The 14,310-nt window shown below is 39.4% G+C and overlaps 1 protein-coding gene across 10 annotated transcripts in view; it reads left to right on the top strand.

Moving 5' to 3' along the window:
* Positions 1-13,020, top strand: part of LOC144669585 (putative RNA-binding protein Luc7-like 2) — a 59,787-nt gene extending 46,767 nt beyond the window's left edge. For all 10 annotated transcript variants that reach the window (XM_078532090.1, XM_078532089.1, XM_078532087.1 and 7 more), the window contains 5 exons: positions 200-376; positions 4,408-4,496; positions 7,255-7,284; positions 7,928-8,140; positions 10,766-13,020. In XM_078532090.1, the coding sequence (XP_078388216.1) occupies positions 200-376; positions 4,408-4,496; positions 7,255-7,284; positions 7,928-8,140; positions 10,766-10,907 (651 nt within the window). In that variant the 3' untranslated portion in view covers positions 10,908-13,020. The remainder of the gene's footprint in view (positions 1-199; positions 377-4,407; positions 4,497-7,254; positions 7,285-7,927; positions 8,141-10,765) is intronic.
* The last annotated feature ends 1,290 nt before the right edge of the window (positions 13,021-14,310 follow it).

Raw genomic sequence — 14,310 nt, 5'->3', positions numbered from 1 at the left:
TTTTAGCATTGTTTAAGTGAGCTATTTTTAATATGAAGGAGATTTAAAAGCAGCAAAACTAAAAATGCTTTCTTTTGAAAGGAAACTTAATTCCAGCTAGGCAGTTTTGCTTTGTCAGGAGCAGTCTTTTTGTTAATGTTGACAGCAAATCAGCTAAAGTAGAGAATGTTACATGGCTTGTTTCTGTTCCCTTTCTCAGGAGGTGTATCGGAATTCCATGCCAGCCTCCAGCTTCCAGCAGCAGAAGCTGCGAGTCTGTGAGGTGTGCTCAGCATACTTGGGTCTACATGACAATGATCGACGCCTTGCAGACCACTTTGGTGGCAAGCTTCACCTCGGATTCATTGAAATTAGAGAGAAACTGGAAGAGTTACAGGTGAGGAATTTTGCCATTTGCAAAACTTTGGGAAATGGAAGCTAGTCATATCTTGCTTTTTGTAAGTTCACTCCAGCTTATTTTAATGGTCACAGTAGGATTTTTAAAAAAAGATAATTGTTTCAGCAACTTGGTCTGTAATTGGTCCACCATGATAGGTGAATCCCTGTAGTACTCCCTGCTTAATGGGCAGGAGGTTGTTAAACTGGATATTGATATATGTTCTATATAGAAACAGACATTAGAACTGAGTACCGGATCTAAGTAAGTAAATATAAAGAGAGGGGAGTATATGAGGAAAGGGGGATCTTAATATAATTAGCTTTGATACATGTTGGAAAAGAGAGGGAGCATTCAAAGAAAAAGTAACTAACTGGAAAAATCGAATCTTCATGATTGAAAGGGGAAATTTAGCAAATTTCTTTCATTATCTGGGCTACTTCCCCTTTCAATCATGAAGATTCGATTTTTCCAGTTAGTTACTTTTTCTTTGAATGCTCCCTCTCTTTTCCAACATGTATCAAAGCTAATGCGGTCTTATTTAGCAAATTTCTTTCATTATCTGGGCTACAAGACTGCATGAACAATTAGAAAAGATCAACTAGGAGCACATTGGGTTACAGAATATACATAATTCAACAAGAATTAATTGTGGTGCAGGAGAAGAGGCTGGGATTGTTCAGATCAGTACAGATATCAAAATGAGACTTTGCAATGTATGCCCAATCTAGTGCTAGTAATACAAAAGAATATCAAGCCAAATATAGAGCATATAGAAGGGAAGCAAAAAAGATTAGACTATGAGGAGATATCAAAACAGACAGACAGGTAACACAAAGGGAAATATTAAAAGATTTTATAAATTCATGAAAGATAAGATAAAAGTTCTGGCTGTTTGGAGCTACAAAAAACAATCTTATCATAGATGAAGAAGGATTGAAGATGATGTACATACTTCCACAATACAACAAGGCCGTGGGAATGAAATGATAAAAGAAGAGGAAGTGGAGGAATTAGATAGTTGTAACTGAGCAGATAGTATTTAAAATTTTAGTGGAACTGGGTTAAAAAGGACATCTGACCCTAATGGCACACATCTGAGAATGCTGACAGAAGTAAAGAGAGGGGTTAGTACAGACTACAATAATTGTCTTTCGAACATCCTTTTAAATATGAACGTCAAAACAAAAATAGGGAGTGTGATTAACTGTAAACAGGACTGTAAGTTATGACAGAGAAACATAGATTAGTGGACTGGCCCAGTAGATCTCAGCGAATATTAATGTGAGGTAATGCATTTAGTACCCTGCAAACATGCCTTTGCTCCTTAAGAAACGTGTGCACCTCAGGGTGCCACGTTCATGCGAAAGAAACTGGCCTGTTTTGCACGTTTTAGTTAATGTCAAATTTGAACTTTTATGTAATGTACCTTAACAAATTTTATGAATAAAGGATATTTTTGGGTTAAAGTCTGTTCTAGGAGGAACAGGCTACAGTCATCAAATGTTGAAACTCTAAGCAGGGTAGAAGAGTAGAGAGACACAAGGCTTCATATTATCAAATTCTTCATTTCCTGTTCTTTAAAATCTGATATGGTCTTTGTTCCTGATGGGGTTGCTCTAGTGCCCCTTTCAATGCGAACCTCCTAACTTAATTGCACCATTATTTTGGGCTCTTTTACTCCCAGCCTGCATTTTCTTGATCCATTGGAGTCAGTGTGAATTTGTGAAGGGCAGGGCATATCTGACTAATCAACTTAAACATTTGAAGAGGGTGATAATAATGTGTATATGAGAGACAATCTCTGGATGTTACCCATATGAATTTCCAGAAGGTTCCACACAGGACATGATTAGAAAAGAACTAAAAGTATGAGTAATTGGAAGTGACCTTGTGACATGGATTGGTAATTGGTTATGAAGGTAGGAACCTGAGAGTAGGGATAAAGGAAATGTGTTCTGTCTGGTTGGTTGTGACAAGTGCTATTCCCAAGGGATCTGTGCTGGGGTTTCAGCTTTTCTTACATATCCGTTTTGGGTCCAAGAATGACAAAAGGGAAGCAAAGAGGTTTGGATGTCCTGATTAAAGCTCTGTACAACTAAAATATCACTTTCTCACTATTACATTTAGACCCCATTGAGATAAAGGTCAGCATTCCATCAGCCTTTTAGATTATTGAATTTTTAAATATTGTGTTTTATTCATTTAAATCTTTGATGCTAGACCAGAGGTTCAAAAATTTATATCCTTCATTAAGAAGGGAAAGTTGATCAAGCTGAAGGAGATGCAGTAGGCTCCTAGATTTTATAAATAGAGTTATAAGAGTGTAATTAAAGTAAAAAATGTAACGTAATCATTGGTTAGGCCATTGTTAGAATATTGTTTCCCATTTTGGGTGCCTTACTCTAGGAAGGATGTCATGGCTGTGAGGGTTGCAAAGGGATTAATTAAGATGACAACAAGAGTGAATGAAACTGATGCTCCTTTCATTAGAACAAAGATATTTATGATACGATCTGAAGGTATTCCAAATTGAGGTTTTGCTGAGGTAAATCATAAAAATATTGCTATCACTCACTGGTCAGTGCATTATAGGGTTCAGAAGTATTATAAGGTTTGGAAGCAATGAAGGAAGGGATCTTTGGTTTGGTTGTGTTTAATGGGGAGATGCACCATGAAGTTCGTAAGCATTTTGGGGTGGGAGGTGTCAGAATTGAGGAAGAAACCCTGGGGTTCAGGGACATTGGTAGGGGTAAGTTGCGAGGCACAGCTCAAGCAATATTATCTTGGGAAGCATTTGCAACTATTGTAAGCGCAATAACATGATAAGCAATGGCCACTGTACAAACTCTGTGATGGGGGACAGTGTTCAATACTTGCAAACCTCTGAGTGGGGGAGGACAGGTGGGGTGGAGGCAGGTGTTAAACCTCTTTGCATTCCAACAAGTCCTAGGCAATTGGATAAGTCTAAATAGTTTTTTAGATATTTTTCTTATAATAAGATATGAAAGCATTTAAGAGATGCAGAAAAAATTCACGAGAATGGTCCCAGGGATGAAGAACTTCAGTTACATAGATTGGACAAGTTGGGACTTTCTTCCTTAAAGAGAAGGTTGAGAGAAGATTTGATAGAGGTATTCAAGATCATGGGGGTGCTGGACTGAATAGATGAGAAAAATCTTCCCATTGTTGGAAGGATTGAGAACAAGAGGATACAATTTAAGGTAATTGGCAAAAGAAGCAATGGCAACGTGAGGAAAAACTTTTCATGCAGTGAGTGGTTAGGACCTGGAATGCACTGCCTGAGAGTGTGGTGGAGGCAGGGTTCAATCGAAACATTCAAATTGGATTATTTGAAAAGAGCGAATATGCAGGGCCACGGGGAGAATGTGGCAGAGTAACACTAGATGAATTGCTCCTATTGAGACCCGGCGCAGACACAGGCTGAATGGGCACCTCCTGTACTGTAATGATTCTGTGATAAACTATAAATTGTACTTTTTTTTAATCTGCGTGTTTACAGCATTTTGAGGAAACAAATCTCAACTGATTTAATTGGTAGTTTTTTTAATTGGTAGCTGTTTGCTGATTGGTAATTTTCATTTCTTTTTGCTACTTGTACATTAATAGGTTCCATACCTTTCCAATTTTGTTCTGTTTTTTTGTGTACACTCACTGGTTGGGCAAGTTCAATGTGCATTCTACGTGTGGGCCACAATACGATATAAAACTTCCACTTATGCAAATTGAGAAATGTCTTCTCTTGCATGGCCTATGGCCACAACCAAAGCTTTGTTAGTCAAATATCTAAAGTATGTTTTGATTATAATTGGTTTTTTTTGCATGTTATCCGGGTTATGGAATCAGTTGATACACTTTTTAATTAAATCTTGCTGTGATGCTTGCTACCTCAAGAATCAATGGTGGTATATCTGAGGTTGAGCACCTTGACACATTCTCACACCCTTAATTTAATCCATCTGTGCCTCGAATAATTAGGTTACTGAGTGCAATCCCATTTTCCTTTGCAGAAACTTGTTGCTGAGAAACAGGAGAAAAGGACTCAAGAACGTCTGAAAAGAAGAGAGGAGAGGGAAAAGGAGGAACGAATGAAAAGAAGGTTAGGCTCATGTTTTTTTAAATATTCTGGAGATGAACAATACTAACGTGGGCTATTTCTGTGTTTTAAAAAAAAATGTTGATTTAACTTGCTTCATAAATGTCATTATCCCTTTGGTTTCTTTTTGACTATAATGAAATACTTTGGACTATATTACTATGTAGTCTAAACTAAATATACAATGCTATATATATTACTATATAGTCAATACTATATATATATATATATATATATATATATATAGAACTGTATTACCAACATGGCTGTACGGTATCTTACACATTTGTCAGTTTAGTCCTATTACCTCCTATTTCACCCTGATGATTATGACCCTTTTCTTCCTGCCATTATGTTCTGTAGTTACGACTACCCTCCAAATTTTATCCTTCCATTCTCTGTTAATTCTCTGCTCTTTAGAATCCAATAAGGTCTTAGTTCCTGATGGGATCACTCCTGTTCCTCTTTCATTGTGTGCCTTTTAACTTAATCCCTGTCTTGCCCCATTATTTTGGGCTCTTTTACTCCCAGTCCACATTTTCTTCATCTGTTAGTCAGTGTGGATTTGTGAAGGGCAAGTCATGTTTGACTAATGGACTTGAACATTTTTGAAGAGGGTGTTATGATGTATAGGGAATGTCCATAGATGTTACCCAAATTAGTTTAAGAAGGTATTTGATAAGGATCCACGCAAAATTATTAAGAAAAAATTAAAAGTACGAGAAATTACAGGTAACCTTGTCACATGGATTGGTAATTGGTTGTGATGGTAGGAAACTGAGAGTAGGGATGGAGGAAATGGACTCTGTCTGGTAGGTTGTGACAAGTGCTATTCCCAAGGGAACTGTGCTGGGGCCTCAGCTTTTCATTATATGTATCCATTTTGGGTCCAAAAATGACAAATTGGAAAATGTTCTTGATGGCAACAGATTAGGAACTGTGGAGAAACAGAGATTTGAGTGTTCATGAAGGTTAATGCAAAGGTACAGGTAAGCATGAAGGCAGTATTCCAGATGGAGCTCTGTACAACTGAAGCACCACTTCCTCTCTATTCTGATTCAGCCGCTTTGAGGTAAAGGCCAGCATAACGTTGCTTTATTAATTTAGATCTCTAATGCTAGAACAATGTCCTTCGTTGTCATCGAGGTGTGTTTTCCAGTTAGAAATTGCTTTTTAATGTCTAATTTATATAATGTAAGGACAAAGCAGAAAAAAATTAAAGGACTTAAAATTGTATAACAGCTTTCATGACTTCATAATCTCCCAAGTTGCATCACAGCCAGTGAAGTACTTATGAAGTGTAATCATGGTTGTAATGTAGGGGATAATGGCAGACAATTTACACACAGCAGGATCCCACATAAGGTAATGAGTTACATGACCAGTTCTCCTATTTTGGTTATGTTGGTTGAGGGCTGGTCAAGAGGGAGAACTCCCCTGCTCATAGTGCCATGCATTCTTTTACATCCACCCAAGAGAATAGACAGGGCCTTAGTTTAACATTTCTCCTGAAAGTTGAATTCCTGGCAGCCATTTCAGTCTCCTTCATATGTAAATGAAATCCGGAATAACGCTATGCACCCATCACTAAGATACTTTAATCAGGAGTTGAGGTGTTGCATACATTTTTACATGCTTGTCCAATAGGTGGGGTTCAGTTATCCCAATGTTTAAATGTCTATTCTTGTGATGAAAGTTGTGAAAATGTCTAATTTCATGATTCATCTGTTTTAGAAGTATTATTTCTTGGAGATTGACACTTTTAAATGCAAGATAAATACAATCCCCTGGTGAGAATCTGGTAAACAAAGCCTAAAGTAATGGCAGTTCAAAGCGTGGCCTGTGTTTATCTAATAAGTTCAGAGTTGGAAGTGGGAAAATAGGTGGCCCCTTTGAGTTTCTTGGTAGAGAGGAGTCTACAGTTGTCTTCATAGGGGGTTTAAACTTCTCATGTCCCTGATCAAAGAAAGTTTCGAAAGCAATGAGTAAACAAGAGAAGGTCTTAATATCCATATACTTTTCAGATCAAAGGACAGATTTAAAGGTAATTAATTAAAATTTTTAGCTGGAACATCCCGGATATGCCACATTGCTATGGAAATAGGTTATGCAGGGAGGTACCTTTTTGTTTTGGATTTATGTGTGTCGTCTCAGAATCTATTAGCTCAGGAGCAGCTGTGAAACAGGCAGTTTATGACTGGAGCTGGAATAGCTTGGAAGCAGGCAAAGAGAGAGAATCTGCCAAAAGTTGTGAAAGAGCTATGGACCTAGGGCTATCAGAAATCAGAGTTTTTTTCTGAATTGGAGTCACTAAGCAAGAATGCAGTGAGGCCCATGCTTTAGCTGGGGTATCCACAATCGTGAGATGCTTAGGGAGAGCTGGAGAGTCACCTAATCAAGTGTTAGTGGAAGGGCCCCACGAAATCTCATACCACAGAGAATAGCAGAAAATGGAGAATCAAAGTGAATACCTGAAAGCTGTGACACAACTTGGTTTGGTCCCAGGAGAAGTGAGGGAACATTCAAGATCCTGTAAAGTATAGGGGAACTCTTGGTGAAAATAAAAGTAGAATGCGGGGTGTCCTGATGAGATTTTATTGGCTTAAAGAATAAGTGTTTACAAAACATAGTGTTAAGTTACACACTAGTGTTAAGTTAGTTGTACTTGCTTTGTTTAACTCTTGTGCAATAAAGGTTTTTGTTTAAAACATGAAATCTTGTGACGTAACTCCTTCAGTAAACTCTTCTCTTAATATTGCAGGACCAGGTCTCGCAGCAGGGATCGTAAGAGGTAAGTTTGTTTTAACATCTTAGCGAGTATAGTTATAGGACTTAGGGAATGAAAAGAAAGAGCTTGAAGACCTTCTGTCAAAAGGGTTAAGTGAATGATCACTTTGTTTCCCCTTGAGGTATTCAGCATCATAGATGCCAATTTTGTTCACTCCAAGTGATCATATCCAAGCAGCTAAATACACTTAACACAGCAAAGGATAGAACATTTCAGTTGCAATACTGAAGACCTGCACATCAGTACTAGCCAGCACCCTAGGCAAGCTATTTCAGTTTAACTATGACATAGGTCATGGACTACATGAAAGACTGTTCCAGTCTGTCCTATCCACAAAAGCAGGACATTTCTAATTAAAAGCTTAGAATTAAAATCGGCAGCAAACACTAACAGAGATGAGCAGTAGGGCATTGAGGCAATACCTCCTCACCAGTAACCAATTTGCAAACTCGATACTCAGATTCTCCCAGAGCTATCGGGGCTGTCAACACAACACTAATTCAAACATGGTCATAAGCTGAATGTCAGAGGTGACAACTTTCAACCAAGGACTGAAAGATCAGTAGGGAACGATTGCTTGACTCATAGGAAGGTGCTTGTGGTTCTTAAGAAAAGAGAATAATTGGGGGAAAAATCCCTTTTGCAGATCAAGATCAAGGGAACGCCGTCGACATCGATCCAGGTCGGCATCCCATGACCGGCGCAAACGTTCCCGCTCTAGGTCTCGGGACCGGCGCCGCCGGCACAAGTCTCGATCTGGAAGCAGAAGCAGAAGCCGCAGTCACCACCGCAGCAGGCATAGCTCAAGGGACAGAGAGCGAGAGAGAGATCGGAGCAGAGAGAAAAGTTCCAAAAGGAAGTACGTAGCTTAATGTTATAGATTACCTTGTCAATACGTCTGAGATCAAGTAATATAATAGAAGTTTGACGACATCATCTTAGATTTGGAATCTGTCTGTTGCAATTAAACAACCACAGCAGAGAAGATCATATTCTTTTCCCATTGGCTGAAAGTTAAATGTCAATCCCACACTAAAGCAATCTCTTCAGTTTTGACCATCCGTATTGTTCAATTCCTTTTTTTAAAAACTGTTTCTGGTTATTTTTTTTAATAACTTTCATGAATTTATAAGAGATAGGGATACCAGTGTAATATATAAATAAATCTACAATCCTTATCCATAAATTCCCTGAACTAAATGTCACATTAGTAATTTAGCATTTTTTGGAGTCGCTGTTTGATCTTCCCTCCACTTTCACTTCTTTATTTGGACCCTCTTCAGTTTTGTTTCCTTGACAGTTCACCAGATCATGCGTTTATTGTCTGGAGTCATATTCTGCTCACGTGCCTCATGCCTTGTCCACTCAGGGTGTCTCTCTTTCCTTTCCCTAACCACCCAACTTGCTTAGGGGCACCCTAAGTGTACTACTATAATTTAATTGCCTAAAACAGGACAGTCAACAGCATAGTTAATCTTCCTACTGCTTGTCTAGCTGAGGCCGTTTGAATGTAAGACGTTGCCTTTCACATCAGGAGCAAGTAGAATGAATCGCAGCCCTCTGTTTGACAGGTGTAGTCTTCCCGAGCAAAAACAAAAATACCTGGAAAAATCAGTAGGTCTGGCAGCATCTGCGGAGAGGAGCACAGTTAACGTTTCGAGTCCGAATGACCCTTCAACAGAACTAAGTAAAAATAGAAGAGAGGTGAAATATAAACTGGTTTAAGAGGGGGTGGGACAAGTAGAGCTGGATAGAGGGCCAGTGATAGGTGGAGATAACCAAAAGATGTCACAGACAAAAGGATAAAGAGGTGTTGAAGGTGGTGATATTATCTAAGGAATGTGCTAATTAAGGGTAGAAAGCAGAACGAGCAAGGTACAGATAGCCCTAGTGGGGGTGGGATGGGGTGAAGGAATCAAAAAAAGCTCAAAGGTAGAGATAAAACAGTGGATGGAAATACATTTAAAAATAATGGAAGTAGGTGGGAAAAGAAAAATCTATATAAATTATTGGAAAAAGGGAGTGGGGGTGGGGTGGGGGGATCGGAAAGGGGGTGGGGATGGAGGAGAGAGTTCATGATCTAAAATTGTTGAACTCAATATTCAGTCCGGAAGGCTGTAAAGTGCCTAGTCGGAAGATGAGGTGCTGTTCCTCCAGTTTGCGTTGAGCTTCACTGGAACAATGCAGCAAGCCAAGGACGGACATGTGGGCATGAGAGCAGGGTGGAGTGTTGAAATGGCAAACGACAGGGAGGTCTGGGTAATGCTTGCGGACAGACCGAAGGTGTTCTGCAAAGCGGTCACCCAGTCTGCGTTTGGTCTCTCCAATGTAGAGGAAACCGCATTGGGAGCAACAAATGCAGTAGACTAAATTGAGGGAAGTGCAAGTGAAATGCTGCTTCACTTGAAAGGAGTGTTTGGGCCCTTGGACGGTGAGGAGAGGGGAAGTAAAGGGGCAGGTGTTGCACCTTCTGCGGTTGCATGGGAAGGTGCCGTGGGAGGGGGTTGAGGTGTAGGAGGTGATGGAGGAGTGGACCAGGGTGTCCCGGAGGGAACGATCCCTGCGGAATGCCGCCGGGGAGGTGAAGGGAAGATGTGTTTGGTGGTGGCATCATGCTGGAGTTGGCGGAAATGGCGGAGGATGATCCTTTGAATGCGGAGGCTGGTGGGGTGATAAGTGAGGACAAGGGGGACCCTATCATGTTTCTGGGAGGGAGAAGAAGGTGTGAGGGCGGATGCGCGGGAGATGGGCCGAACACGGTTGAGGGCCCTGTCAACCAACATGGGTGGAAAACCTCGGTTAAGGAAGAAGGAGGTCTTCCTGAGGTTCTCTTCATGACCTGAACTAGCAGGTCGGTCACCAACAGCACCCTTGAGTATGGTGGATCTGTGTTGGGAATTGGTTTCCACTTTTCCAATTAACAGCAATGTAGCTCTATTGAGAACTGGTATTACAAAATTGGGGTGGGTCACAAAACTTCTCAGGTATGAGGAGGGAACATTTGTTTAATCTGTTTTTATCATTAACTTAAAAATTTGTTGGATTAACTATTGTAGCTGTTTAAAAATAATCTTTTTCAAACAAAATAAATTTGGAGGAGGAGCATGAGTTTCTCATTCTCATCTTTCTCTGCAAGTTTTCCAGTTACAATTACTTCTCTTCAAACTACTTTGTATTATAGTATTTATGTTTTCAGCTATTTGCTTCGATCATTAAGCCTTGCAACTTCATTTAGAGTAGCAGTACAAAACCATGGCTGATAATTTTCACTTTACCAACAAACCTGGAATCTTTAACCTGGGATGGCTCCATCAGTGTAGTTTGCAGGACTAGCGTCTAATGAATTGATTGTAGAAGTCCAGTGCTTTCACCACCCATGTCGCCCAAAGTTGTAGAACTTGAGGTACTGCTGACGGGTAATGGATGTGCTCTTGTACAATTACTCTGGTAATATGCTTAAGCTAAAGCTATTCTATTTTTCTAGATCAAGAGACCGAGACAGATCCAGAGATCGTGACAGAGAAAAATCAAGGGAGAAAGATCGCAAGGAGAAAAAACGTTCCTATGAGAGTGCTAATGGCAAATCAGAACACAGCTCTGAGGAACGAGAAGCAGGAGAAATCTAACGGACAAAATATTTTTGGAACCAGGGCAGAGGATGTCTTTCTGATTGTTTAACTCAACTAGGGGAGCTCTTGTTTTGTTTTTGGACTTAGAAAAAAATTCCAGCAGTTAGGTAACCGATAACTTAAAAATATTAGATAGTTCAAGATGTTGAGGACGTTTTGTCAGTTTAACCAGCTGGTTTGAAGGCAGCAACTGGAGGTACCTAGAATGTACTGTGTGTACATGTACTGGTGCTGTAATGCCACTAACGTTAGGGTTCCTCCTTCCATTGGCACAAGGGTGCTAATTTGTTTTGAATAATAAAATTATTTGTTTTGCATTTTCTTTTAAATGTGGAATCTGAAATCCATGGTAAATTTTACTGGAGCTTAAATAAAAATAAGTGGATCTGGTGGCTTGGGGGGAGAGACTGTTTTGTCAGCAAGCAGTTTCATATTAACTTGTTACTGTTGGCTGTGCAGGCTTACAGTCTTTAATCTCTATGCCTGTAATGGTATTCACTACAGAAGTTGCCCTTGTCTTTGTCACAGTTTCATTGTTGTTGACAGTGGCATTGACTAGCAACCATTTGACGAAATTGTTCAGAATCTCACGCAGCCAGATCAGCGAAACATCCAAAGGTAACTAACAGTTTGTTTCTCACTAGAATAAGCTTCCCTTCTCACACCCAAAAGGAACTCTCCTCTCCCTCTGCACCCTCTTCCCACAAGGTTGACATTGTTTTTGTTAAATGTTAATCTGAAAGAACCTTGATTGCTCTATTCAGTTACACCCAGAGAAGCCCCCTTGGTTTGGTTGGAGAAAAAGTGTATTGTTTTTAATTAACTTATATGGTGGAACAAATTTACTGCCCGGTTCTTGTTAAGCCACCAAATAGGATACATGAGGAAAAAATGCAACTACTGCAAATAAACCTGGCCCCTTCATCACCTTAATTTCCCCACAGCGCCCCTACCCCTACCCCCACCCCCACCTCTCCACTTATATAAAAAACTACAAACTCCATTTGGAAAAGTTTCCCCCAAACTAGTAAATCTGGAAATGCACTGAGACATTTTTGGAAACCAGAAACCTAAATTGCCAAGTTTGTATCTTGTCGATATATGTACTTTTTAATATAATTAAGAGGGATCGGTTTTATTCTTGCAGTTGTGGTAGAAGTTCAGATAGAAAGGGTCCAAAACTGTTGATGAGTTAATGTGATTTCAGTACCTTTTTAGGACAGTGCGTGTCCAGAAACACTACCATCAAGAAAAGACCTTACTAGCTTTGCATGCATGTAATCCTCAGAAAACTTGGCATGTCTTCAGAATACTTCTGGAACACGATACACATCACTGTTATTTTGGATCTTTACTCAGAACTTTTATATTTTGACAGTGAAATCATGCCCATAAAATAAAGTTTAGTGTTTATCATTCACAAAAACCGATTCATTATTTGCCCGAGGAACAGAAGAGGATTTTCCACACATTAAAAGCAACTTGCGGGAACTTTTGTTGGAGTTCAGAGAACCCTGGGTTTTCCACATGCTTGTGGCATATGTGGCACACTCCAGGCAGCTTAGGGTGTTGTCTGTGGCAGGTACCAGGGTGTCACAGATCTAAAATATACCAGTGTATTCCATGATTATATCGCTCATTTTTGTTAGCCAATTGTGGTCACCCCACAATTACTGTGATTTTTTTTTAAAGTGGTCAGGCTTTACTTTGAGAAACTGACTCTGTGCTATAAAAATATTCCAGTGTGATGTTCCTCAGTATCCATAGTGGCGGCATTATTTTTCTGCACCAGATACTTTGGTTACTGGCTGTTACACTGCTTGACCCCATCATTTACTTAGTTCTTAATGGTCATTTGGTCAGTCAGATTTCTGAGTTTACAGTTTGTTTTAAGACACAAATAATAAGGTTTTATTTTATTCCCCCTTAATCTTTTTTCCTTACATGACTTTTTGTCTATACTTGTATTGTTAATTGAAAACAATTGAAATAAATTTCCTGAAAACATTTAATAAGATTTACAAACAATTTAAGTTTTCCTGTGTTGTATGAAATTGTGACAAATACTTGTTTGCTACTTTGCAATTAAAACAAACCAATATTATGTCTTCCCCTGCTTACTTGGTGAGTCTGTTGGAACCCTTAGCTACTTGTTCCCATTCCACTAACGAGGAGCAAAACTGGTTCCACTGTTAAGTTTACTCATTTGCAAGTGGTAGAATTAATTCTTGCAAAATTAGGATGTGCAATAGCAATGCTTGTATGATTTCCATATGGTTGAAAATCAACTTGAAATGGTTGAAGTTTATCATTGTGTTCAGTGTATACTCCATTTTAATTACTACCATGAGGAATAGCTACTCAAGCCCTATGTGGTACAAAAGCAGCATTAACAATTTATGTGAGGGTCCAAGCACATTAACGCTGTCCAAGAAATCAGAAAAACAAACTGGGTTTTAATAAAAATGAATCCGCTTCCTTGCAATCAGAGTGCGGCCTATCATTATATCAGGCCATGATGTAATCACTGTACCCTTGAAAGAAATGTACCTCAAGTTAGCTGTGGCTCAGCCTCGGAAGATTGAAAATTTTTTGAAGAAATTCCATGTGTCACACCACCTGATCCTCCCTACGGGCAGTTGGTCCTACATCTAACAGCCAAACTAAGGGTGGTTTCTACCCTATTTGTTGATTAATCTGATCACTGTGGTGGTGGCTTTACCTTTTCCCTGAACCCAAGTCAACTTAGGACAATGAATAATATTGCTTGACATTCAAGACTGCGATGCATCATGTGGACTTGAATGAAGTCCACTTCTTTATGGATGTGAGCAGTCTCAAGTTAAGCCTTTGGAATTTAAAACTATTTGTATTTGGCACCAGTTGAGAGGAATTGTGTATTTTTCTTGCAATAGACTTTGGCAATTGTCCAGTTTGAGAAGCAAAGGATACCTCTAACTGATCCTGATTAATGGCAGTGACTTGAATTCTCATACCAGCCTAGCTCTCCCTACTATTAGTGAAGATAGACAGACTCTTTGCAGAACCATTGCTGATGCCTTGCTTCTTGAATTGTGTTATACCTGGTCCACAAGCAGTTCTGGCTATTTCTATATAAAGAGCCCAGGCATGTTTTGCAGTCATTCTGGCTAGAGAGGTAACACAAACAGCAGTTATGACTATGATCATAATCACCTTACTGTGTTTTATACAGTGATTGCAAATTCCAGGCATATTTTGCTGAAATCAGAAGGAAAAGGAATATTGCCTGTACTGCCCCAGTTCTCACAATGCTATCCACAATAATATCCTATCAGAGGAAGATGGCAGCATAGTAATAATGTCACTGGACCAGTATTCCAGAAGCCCAAGCTAATGCTTTGGGAACATGGGTTCAAAT

This window comes from Cetorhinus maximus, chromosome 29 (genome assembly GCF_964194155.1).
Source record: "Cetorhinus maximus chromosome 29, sCetMax3.hap1.1, whole genome shotgun sequence".
NCBI classification, from domain to species: Eukaryota; Metazoa; Chordata; class Chondrichthyes; order Lamniformes; family Cetorhinidae; genus Cetorhinus; species Cetorhinus maximus.
This window is presented reverse-complemented; position numbering and strand designations above follow the sequence as displayed.